Genomic DNA, 11,893 nt, shown 5'->3' on the forward strand with positions numbered 1-11,893 from the left:
GTTTTTTTTCCCCCCCCCCCCTTTTTTTTTTTTTTTTTTTTTAATCTTAGTGTTACCTTTGGATCTACTCTAACTTAGTGTTACCTTTGGATCTACTCTACAACATAACAGTTTCTTTGCCCCAGTCTAGAAAATGACTTAGAATGTTAGATGTCTTAGAGATTTTGGGTTCACCTTCTGTAATTGAGCTAGATAACATATAACAACACTGGAAACAATGAAATTTGGAAGCAGCATTTTGGATTACTTCAATTTGTGAATAAAGAAGCCAAAATAATTTATTGTTTTTTTTTCTTTACCTGTTAATAGCCTTGACTACTAATATGATGTGTTGTGCTTGTATACATTGAGATTACTCAGAAATACACCTGTCATGCAGTGTGTAGTTTTCTTTAATCCACCTGTAATAGCATGAATTTATTAGGAAGGTCATATTTGGAAATAATTTTTGTCCTTATATTTGATTTCATGCAGTAGCCACACTGGCAGCTACTTGCTAATATGACATATTTTCTAATACTTGTGACAGCTTTGCTGTTGTAAAGACTTTAATTGTCCTTATTTTACACACATTGTGACTGAGGTTAGCTTCTTTGAATGTGCTTCCAGTTGGAAATTATTTTTATAATACAGATTTTATTCATGGCATGGCAAGATGTGATGTTTGATTTGTACATGTCCTAAAGCCAGTAGGTACTGGCTCTAAGAGTTGGCACATCATTCTGTTTTTTGCCTTTGTGTATCATCTTGTCTTTTCTTCATTCAGCCTTATACCAAAGGTATATTATACCTTATACCAAAGGTATATTAACTATTTTAAAAGCCATATTATGTAATTCTCTCTCTCTATTTAATGAATTGACTTTTCAACTTTTAAGCATAAGCCAGCTGACATTTTGGAATGAAGATGTCCTAGTCTTTTTATATTCTCTACCTCATAGTTTCTATATCCCCAGTTCTCCAGAAGATGCCTGTACCTTTAGTTTGAATTACGCTTTCTTGGCCCCAGTTGTAGATTAGTATATTGGATGAATTTTACAAAGGTACAGAATCTCCCTGGCAGCGAGGAATCAGAACTTTATATTTGGCCAAGAAGACTTATTTCTGAGAAGGAAATTTTCTCCTAGAGAAAGTCTTTTCTCAGTATTAAAAAGTTTTATAGCCAAGTACTTTCCTCTGCAGATTGTTTGTAACAAATGCCGTTTAATGTTTATGAATAGAACCTTTCATTTAGAAGAGTAAGTATATGTACATTCATAGTAACATAGTCTAGGCTGTCACTTAACAGGCACACGTCAGAACTGAACACTTCTGATACCTACAGTGTTAGTGAATTTATGACATGAATTTGTCAAGAACCAGAGTTCTGTACCTTTGAAGAAACTTGAAAATTTTCTTTTTTAAGTTTACATTTAATCACTATATAGTTATTTTATTTTATTTTATTCATTCATTCATTTATTTTAATTTGACCAGAGAGAGAGACAGAGAAAGAGGGAAAGGGAGAAAGGAAGCCGCCAGGTCTGGGACTCGAACCATGGCCAGTCATGTGGAAGTGTCCAGCACCTTAACCACCATGCCACCTGCTGGTCCCAATCGCTATATAGTTTTACAGTGAAAACTTGAAAATTTTCTAAGAATATTTTTTGGCTCATGCCACAAGAGAAGAATAAAAGGATATTTAAGTTCATTTTTAATTAGTAGATCTATTGGGTCCTTAGAAAAGCCATGATGTGTATTTCTGTGCAAAAATGTGTAATGACTTCTCTGATGACCCAGTAGTTTAGTGTTTAATTTTTAATTTTGTGTATGAACGTGCAATAGTAAGGGAAGACAAATTCAAGGAATCTTTTAAAAAATAATAGAAAATGGTCTTTATGAAAAACTTAAACGTGACTTTCGAAAATTTTATTTTGCTTTAGAATCAGCTCATGTTAATTTCATTTTCTGCGAATTTTTTAGGTTCCCTTGCAATTGCTGAACTTTTTCAGTTCGCTTATTCATGCTGATTTGGTCCAGTTAATGGATCCAGAGTTAAACTACACTACACTTATTTTGTAGTGAAAGACATAATATCTAGGTTGTAATCTTAAAGTGATTTCCCGAAGCTCTAATCAGAAATCCAATGAAAGGGCAGGAGATGGGAAAAATTGTTAGCCACTCTCACTCCCTCTCTTTTGTCCCACAATTATAAAATAGAGCAGTAACATTGAAAAGGGATAAAATATCTCTTTCTGCAATAAGCCATCTTTTAAAACTGTGTTAAAAAACGTATAGTTTTTCTGAGTTGTAGACCTAAAGGTGATGTTTATTTTCATTTTTAGACAGTTTACTTTTAAAGGGGATTTTATTTTCCCATAGGATATGTGCAGAATTGTTTCTATCAAATCATTCTTGATTTTTCAGAAGTGCTTGAACTGCATTTTTTTACATAAGATCTCAACTATTAGGATACGTCTGTAGATGACATTTGAGATTTACTTTTCAGAGTCTCAAGTAGGGGCTTTTCCATAATAAGCTTGAAATGAGACATGATGAAGCAATTAGTTGATAAATTTCATGATTATAAAATCACTTCTCCCTGGTTAAGTTAAATACAGAATTCCTTACTATGTGCTATATAGTTTGACATTTAGACTTGGCTTTGGAACAAAAAGCATGGTCTTGGTTAAGTCACATCTAACTGAAACAATTCCAGACTTTACTTTGAAGAAAATCATCCAGAGTTGATTGTGGAGGTGAATGGAAATCACCATTACCTTTCTTTCTTCAGTATTTTAGACATTCATATTAACTATTACCAAGAAACGGCAGTTCTTGTAAGTTTGCAACCTGAAATGGGACAACTTGTATGTCACCTGTATTATTCAGATTTTGGTGATAACATCTGCATCATTGCAATATTAATGGACCCATTAAAAATCAAACCTACAGAAACACTTTCTTGTAAACATACTACATTGAATGTTTACTTACTTGACTTATGACTTTAAAACATTAGTTCCTTTTTATTTCATAAACCAAGTGAATCATTGGTGAGAAGTGAACTTTAGCTGATAGAGTCAAACATATATTTTATTTTTTAAACTCAAACCAACTGAAGCATTGGGGAAGTGGACATTCAACCTGATTAAGCTAGCACAGGCATTACTAATGAAGGTAAGGAATGGTGAATTAAGACATGGAAAAGGTTAAGTCTCCTTAGTGCACAGACAGTTTGGTACACAGTTAAAACATACCAGAGGAAGGAGAGGGAAGTACTGCTTTTGAGGAATGAGTTATTTGGCATACCTTTTAAGAAAGGCCCTCTAAGGATCGAAACTTTGTGTTCTGATTTTTATCGTTTAAACAGTAAAACAGGACTTCTGGTTTATTTAGAAAAAAAAAAAAAAAAACAGTGTATTATTACCTAACACCATTCTTCATATTGGACTACACATTTTTAAAAGCAGTTTGATACTGTTGGTACCACTGTTAACCAGAACCAGAAGGACAAAGTCTTCAAATCATTAAAGAACAAATCCTGATAAATCTCACTGAATTGTTAGCCTAAAGAAGGAAAAGGTAAATTGTTAGGCATGATTTTTGAAGTGAGATTTACAGCTTTCCTAAAATGGCTGAGAAGTATATAAAGAGGATATTCCTCCCTTAAATTGCTGTTTGTTTATTTTTGCCCTCGGAAGTATTTACAGATACTGTTTTTAAATTAGAAAAATGGAAGCTTTTTTAGAGTCACATCTCATGTCCCTAGACTATGGTTTGTGAGGTTATTCTTACTTAAAATGCATTAAAGAGAAAACTTTCATTAAAGAGATTAGGAATTTGTAAAAGCCCAATCTGAATACTATTATCTTCATGTTAAGGTAGAATATTGATACTTGTTTGGAAAAACAAGTTTATTATCTAAACCACATATGGTCATTAATAAGGAATCCTTCCCAGTCTACAAGAGATACTTGTATATCATACTGAATCAGTGTGATAACCATGAACAGTATTTTGAGCTTAAGTTACATAGTTAAGGGGATTAAGAAATAGTTTGAGATGCCCTGTTGTGTTAGTATTTAAGTTATATTTTTGTTGCCCCCCCCCTCCTTTTGTCACTTAAAATGTACTGGATAAACAATCCCCAAATTTTATGTATGACTTCAGGTCTGTAATAATGTAGCTGTAACATGGATTGTTCTTGGTCAGACTATTACAGGGATCGTACCACTCTTTGTGGAGAAATATATTCTTATTCTGTACTTTGATATTCTGTACTGACAATGTTGGTTGTCTTTTATTTTCATACTGGTGGTTTTATGTTTGTTGTGCCCTCCCCCCATATTTTCTTATACCAAAGGGGAAATATTTAAAGTTTTTAAAATTCCGTTTTCATAGAATTTTCTTTGAAAACTTGCTCTATTTTGAGCTTATGAAATGGGGAAAGATAGAAAACATGCAGAGTATCAGAAAATCAAATATTAAAAATTTAATTTAGGCTTTGATACTAACGTAAAAGAAATTTCAAGTTTTCTTTTTGTTTTTGTTTTTTTCCCCCTCAGGTTTATGGTTGGCTGTGGGAGATGTGATGACTGGTTTCATGGTGATTGTGTTGGGTTAAGTCTTTCTCAAGCACAACAAATGGGAGAGGAAGACAAAGAATATGTGTGTGTAAAGTGTTGTGCTGAAGAAGATAAAAAAACTGAAATAATAGATCCAGATGCTTTGGAAAACCAAGCTGCAGCTGAAGTCCATAGTGAAGATAAAACAATGGAATGTGAAAAACTTGGGTTATCAAAGCACACAACAACAAATGAAAAAACCAAATATATAGATGATCCAGTGAAGCACAAAGTCAAAATTTTAAAACGGGTGAGCTTTTCATTTATGCATTATTTTATTTAAGAATTTGTTTTGACTTAGCATGAGAATTTTAAAATTTCTCTATATGTTTCAGTGTTCCATTGTATTTTTTCAAATTTATTTTTCCATAATAATAGATTTTTATTTAAGATTTTGGCAGTCTTGATGAAACCCGTTAGTGATGTCTTCAGACTGCAGGCCTTGTTACTTACGGTCTCTTGTGCTAGTTCTGGTTTGTTGTTTGCATTTTCTGTGGTAGGATGTGTGTGTGTGTCTGCGTGTGATCCTGTGGTCTTTAAAATGTAAATTTTGCTTGCTAAGTTTTTTTTAAAAAGCTTGTCAGTTTATACATATCTACCAGTTCCTTAACCATTTGGCAGTATTATTCTTCAAGCAAAAGAATTTTTTGTTTCTCTTTGTAAGGGATAAATTTTCTTTTTTTAGAGAGAGAATTTTTCTTTAGGGCATGTGCACTTGCAGGAGAAACAGACATAAAGCGAGAAATCACTCCCAGGGGAGATGGCCACAGTGCAATCCCTTCTCTTCCTCTCTCTCGGGATTGTGAGCACGCACACACACATCTGGAATGTGTTTAAGCTGCTGGGTCTGGGACTTGACCGCAGTCAACTACGTGGGAGTCCAGTGATGTAACCATTATACCATGTGCTGGTCCCGGGAAAAGTAATCATAATTCATTTGATCTTTGTGCCAGTATTTGCTTGACACTCTGACCTTGTAATTTCTTTTTCTTCAGTTTTGCCATAGGGAACACATTGGAGACAGATAGAGACATTAAAAAAAGAGGGAAAGTGAGGAAGCACCCACTAGGGGTATGGCTATGAAGCAATCCTTTCTCCTCCATTCTCTGTTGGGATGTTGGGCATGTACACGTACACACACACACATACACAGTGTTTTTCAAGCCATACTGTTGAACCATGCAGTTGGCCATGTGGTATCCAGCAGCCTACTTTGCTACCTGGCTGGGCTATACTATTTTCTTAAAGTGTAGACTCAGTTTTCTCTAGTCTTACATTTTTACCATTTTTAAAAGTTTATTATTTTTTCCATGAGAGAAAAAGACAGATAGTGAGAGACAGAGAAATAATACCACCAGCAGGGTCTTGATACTACAATCTACTGCTAGCTTTAGGCAGTTGTGGATCATAAGGCACACGTCTGTCCAGTGTACTCAGGAAGATCTCTGGACTCAAACCTAGAACCTTCTGATGTGGGTCAGCCTTGTCGTGTCAGGTTTTACTGCTGTGGTACCATCTGGCTTGTTCACGTTTCTTCCTAAATAGTGATGTCACAATATCTAATCTTTAACAGGAGACAAACATAAAGAGTACTGCTAGGAAGGAAGCTCAGTGGCAACAAATGTCAGGATAGGCAGGTATAATGATCTGAAAGACAACGTGAATTTTAGAGATGGAGAGAACTTTGGTACAACTCTTCTGATTTATGAATGTCTGTAGGAAGTGACGGTGGTCTAGTTTCTTTCCTTTTTTTTTTTAAGAATTATTTTATTTAACTTTATTTATTTTAATTTGACCAGAGAGGGACAGAGTGAGAGAGAAGAAGGAATGTGAGAAAGCAAGCCTCCAGGGCCAGGACTCAAACCACAGTCAACCATGTGAGAGTCCAGTGCCCTCAATCACCATGCCACCTGGAGGCCCTGGTGGTGGTTCAGTTTTTTTTTTTTTGGAGAGGTTTTTGCTATAGGGCATGTGTGCTCACCAGAAAAACAGAGACAGAGAGAGAAAAAGCGAGAAATCACCCCCCAGGGGGGATGGTCATGCCGCAATTCCTTCTCCTCCATTCTCCTCTCGGGATCTTGGGCACGCACGCACACGCACCCGGCGTGAGTTTTGAGCCACCGGGTCTGGGACTCGAACCGCGGTTGACTACATGGGAGTTCAGTGACATAGCCATTAGGCTAACTGCTGGTCCTGGTGGTCTAATTTTATTTGAAAACCATTGCAATAGAATACGTCTTTATCTTTTCTAATGCTGAAAAGTTCTTCAATTTGGGAGCCAGCAGTTAGCGTAATGGCTATGTCGCTGGACTCCCACGTAGTCGACCGCAATTTGCGTCCTGGATCCGGTGGCTTAAAACTCACACTGGGCACGTGTGCATGTGTGCCCAAGATCCTGAGAGGAGAATGGAGGAGAAGGAATTGCGGCATGACCATCCCCCCTGGGGGGTGATTTCTCGCTTTTTCTCTCTCTGTCTCTCTCTCTCTCTGGCGAGCGTACGCGCCCTATAGCAAAAATCTCTCAAAAAAAGAAATTTGGCTCATCATTTAGCTGGGTTGTCTCTGTCTTGCCTAAAAAGAGTGAAACTTTGATATAGTTGCTTTGAGAAACTCTTCTACCCAGTCTTTTTGTTAAGAACTAAGATTAGTTGGATTTTGTAGATGCATGCACCATCCCAGTGATCACTGCTGCTGTAGCTATTTTTTTCTTCTTTATGGCAAACTTATTTGGACTTGTCTGATGTTCTTTTATGAAATAGGCTTTTTAAATCTCACTTTTTTTTGTTTTAATAAGATTTTTGCCCTAGGGTATGTGTGATCACCTGGAGAGAGACAGTCTGGAAAGTGAGAAATCACGCCCTAAAGGGATGGCCAGGCCACAGTCCTTTCTTCTCTATTTTCCTCCTCTGATTTTGGGGCATGTATGCACATATGGCTGGCATGATTTCCAAGCTGCCAGGTCTGGGATTTGAGCCATGGTCATGCATGTGGGAGTCCAGCCCTTAACCACTACGCTACCTGCTGACCCCTAAATGTAACATCCTGTCGACCCATTAATTTATTTCTATGTTGAACTGTTCTTTTCTGCACTAAGTGTGGTACTATCAGAATATGTAACATATTGAAATATGTTCTTCAGAACATATTTAGTTGAAAAGGTAAAAAATAAATAAAAATTGGGGGATTTCTGTTCTAGCAAAAAGTATTCTTTTGTATATACTATGTCTTAAAACCTATGATAACATAGAAATCTATTTATATACAGTGATCCTCTCTCTGTCAAGCACATTAGCATGATGTAATTAAGTTTTCCCGAGGGTCTCAGTTCTAATTGCACTAGTAATTCTTTGTGAGTTATAATTAGGACGACCAAATATCAAGTATTTGGTGGTTCATTACCCCTTGGGAGTTGAAATTGCTAATATGCACACTGAGAACTTAATTGATATATTTATTAAATGTGAATGTGACTCCATTTGTTTTAGAAATATAGTGAAAAGTGTAAGTACTTGTTTCTCTGCAGTTTCTCCCTTTTTTAATATCCACAACTACTAAGACTCTTGTTACCTTATATCGAATTTTCTTTCTAATAACATTATTAGGAACATGATCTCTCTGCCCCTTGTTTCTCCTCTTTAGATTATTGAGCATTTTGAAGAAAATAGGGACTTAAGAAATGTGTATCGAATCTCCTTTTTCCTAACAGACTGAGAGGTATTTTTGTACAACTGAAAAAATAGTTTAAACATTTACTGGGCTAAAGAATGGGATATATTTGGTATTGTAATAGGTTTAGTATTTTTATTCACATACTGTTAAGGTTTGCTTTATATTTCAAAATTATTTAGTACTTTTTATTCTAATGAATTAAATATTATTTTCCCAGGATTCTGGTGAAGGCAAAAGCTCATCAGACTGTAGAGATAGTGAAATTAAAAAATGGCAGCTAGCTCCTCTCCCAAAAATGAGACAACCAGTTTTACCTCGAAGAGCTTCAGAAGAAAAAAGTGAAAAAATACTAAAAGAGTCTACAACTGTTATTTGCACAGGAGAAAAAACTTCAAAACCAGGTAATGACACTAATAGAATTGATTATATGCCAACATATTTATATTTGATTTCATATATACTTAATTAGTATATTTAGGGAATTTTTAAAAGTTTAACACTGTAATAATAAAAATAGTTTCAGTGGTTGACCTTGCTTATAAATAAAAACTATTGCTCTAAATTCTAGGGAAGCACAAGTGAACTTAAGGCCCCAGCCTTCATAATTCTTAAATACTAATGGGAGAAGGCAGGACAGTAAGTTGACAAGCAAGAATATAGGATATATTAGAGGTTCTGAAGAAAAAAAGTAGTAATGGGATAGTCGCTATGGGGAAAAGTAGTAGGAGCTTCTGTTTTTCGTGTAATGGAGGAGGTAACTAGTGAGGTGAGATTCAAAGGAATGTGAAGTTTGTTTTGAAAAAGGTATTAGGTAAGGGGTACAGCAAATGTGAAAGCTTTTTGGTAGAAATAAGCTTGGCATTTAAATAAAATAGCCACTTTGACTTAGTGGAAAGTAATACATGAGAATTGAACAGTGGTAGAAAATGAGTTCAGAGAGAGGTGAGGTGAGACCTTTGGGGTCTTGGCAAAGAACTAATGAATATATATATATTTAAAATTTACATTTAATCACTATATGTCTTTATAGGGTTCACCATTGCTTTTTCCAGCATGAATATGGTGTATGTCAGCCAAGACATAGTATTTATATTTTCTTCAGAATGTTAAGGGAAGCTTACAGAATTTTGTACAAGGGAGCGATTGATCCCTGATTGCTCTGTGGAACTTGGACAATAGGATAAGCAAAGAGTATAAATTAGGGGTCTATAGTAGTATCGTAGGAAAGAGATGATGGTACCTTGAAATAGAAGGTATCATGGAGGTGATGAGAAGTAGTTGTGTGTTCAGTTTTTTTTTACAGTAAAATTGACAGACCTTGCTGATGACTTATATAAAAGTAGATGAAGGAAAGAAATTCTTAGAGAATGATTGGATATGTTGGTGCCATTTATTGAGATGAGTAAGACTCAAAAAGATTTAGGGAGGAAAACTGGGAAAGTTGTTTTGGCTCTTACAACTATGAGATTCCTGTTAGACATACATGTGGAAAGCGTTGAATAAACCTTTAGCTAATGAATCTGGAGCTTATAGAAGACCAAGTGCATAGATAGATAACTTATAAAATCATGAACATAGATGTAAAGAACTACGGACAGTTCAGTAATCACAAGACAGAAGCAGAGTCCTGGGAGAACACCAGGATTTAAAAGTTGGGAAGAAGAAAGAATCCAGCAAAGTAGACTAAGAGGTGGCTTGTGAGGAAAAAGGAGAACTAAGAGACTGTGGTCTGGAAGCCAGGTGAAGCTTCAAGGAGAGGGTAATCAATTCTGTCAAATGCCCTCTGGAAATCTAATAAGATGAATACAGATTGTTAAATCTATGATTAGCAGCTAAAATAGAGGTCATTGGTGACCTCGACTAGAATGATCTTGGTGGGGCTCTGGGGACAAAAGTCAGTGTTGATGGCTTACAGAAGAATGGAAAGGTGAGGAACTGAAAGTATTGATCACAAATAATTATTACAAGGAATTTTGCTGTCTAAGAGAACAAAAGTGTGTAGTAGATGGAAGAGGATATGACATCAAGGAGTTCTTTTTTTTTTAATGAGGGTTTTTTTTTTATTCATTTATTTTTATTTTTTGAGAAGTTTTTGCTATAGGGCACATGTGCTCACCAGAAAGAGAGAGACAGAGAGACACAAAGTGAGAAATCACCCCCACTCCCACTCCTGAGGGGATGGCCATGCCGCAATCCCCTCTCCTCTTGGGATCTTGGGCACGCATGCACAGGTGCCGGCGTGAGTTTAAGCCACCGGGTCTGGGACTTGAACCATGGTCGACTACATGGGAGTCCAGTGACATAGCCATTATGCTAATTGCTGGTCCCTGAGGGGGTTATTTTTACCAGTGTCTCCCTATGGCACTATCCTCCCACTCCAGCTCTCCTAATTAGCTAGGCTTTCAGATGCACATCACTGTGCCCAATTTGTTTTAATTGGGCCAAGAATTGAAACTGGGCCTTCCATGTGGTCTCAAACATCACACTGAGCCCCTTTGCTTGTACCACTGTAGCTGGGCCAACAAAAAATTTTCTTTGTTTTTATTAAAGAATTCTTTAAGTTAACTTCCTTTCCTTTCCTTTCCTTTCCTTTCCTTTCCTTTCCTTTCCTTTCCTTTCCTTTCCTTTCCTTTCCTTTCCTTTCCTTTCCTTTCCTTTCCTTTCCTTTCCTTTCCTTTCCTTTCCTTTCCTTTCCTTTCCTTTCCTTTCCTTTCCTTTCCTTTCCTTTCCAGCTATGTGGGAATCCAGCGCTTTTAACCACTACGCCATCTGTCAGCCCCCCAACAAATATTTTCTTAAGGAGATACTATAGTGTGTTTGTAAGACTAATAAAAATGATCCAGTAGAGAGCATTACAGAGTAAGCGATGATGTAGGAGAGACAGATGATAGTTGAAGTGTGAAATTCATGAAGAGACAAGAGGGAATGGGAGTCATTCCACATGGATGGAGGAGTTTGTAAGGGGACAGTTCATGCACTGTAATAGTAGGGAAGATTGTTTGTGGTAGGAGGAGGACTCATACAGGTAGTGAGATTGGGCGATGGGAAGATGTAACTGCTGACAGTTTTCTTTTTTCTCAGTAAAATATGAAATGAGCATTTCAAATAGGGTTGAAGTTTGAAAGGAGATGCTTGAGAAGAGAGGAAAAAAAGTGTAAAATAGATGTCTTGAAAAGTGGGAGAACAAAGTTGGAAAATTTAATTGATTGGACAGAAGTAGAGTACTTATTTGATATTTATGGTTGTAAATTTGAAATGAGATCTATCAATATCAATGCTTATTTTTCTCCAGTTAACCGTTGGTTGGTGTTTATAGCCTGTTTGAGGGAATCCTAAAAGAACTGTCATAATGAAGGTGTGGCTTTGCAAACAGAAGGTTTTTTTTTAATTATTTAATTTAATTTTATTTATTCATTCATTTATTTTAATTTGACCAGAGAGAGAGAGGGAAAGTGAGAAAGTAAGCCACCAGGTCCAGGACTCAAACCATGGTCGGCCATGTAGATGTTTCCAGCATCTTAACCACCATGCCACCTGCTGGTCTGCACAAACAGAAGGTGTTTTTTGTTTTTTTTTTTTTTTTTTTGAGGTTTTTTTTTTTTTTTTTTTTTTTTTTT

At 36.1% G+C, this 11,893-nt stretch overlaps 1 protein-coding gene across 1 annotated transcript in view; it reads left to right on the plus strand.

The window, feature by feature from the left end:
* The window catches only part of PHF3 (PHD finger protein 3), a 92,534-nt gene that overhangs the window by 53,070 nt on the left and 27,571 nt on the right, over positions 1–11,893 (plus strand). The window contains exons 4-5 of the mRNA XM_006163540.3: positions 4,548–4,857; positions 8,494–8,677. Of these exons, the coding sequence (XP_006163602.1) occupies positions 4,548–4,857; positions 8,494–8,677 (494 nt within the window). The remainder of the gene's footprint in view (positions 1–4,547; positions 4,858–8,493; positions 8,678–11,893) is intronic.

This window comes from Tupaia chinensis, unplaced genomic scaffold, assembly GCF_000334495.1.
Source record: "Tupaia chinensis unplaced genomic scaffold, TupChi_1.0 Scaffold142543_1, whole genome shotgun sequence".
Lineage (NCBI taxonomy): Eukaryota > Metazoa > Chordata > Mammalia > Scandentia > Tupaiidae > Tupaia > Tupaia belangeri.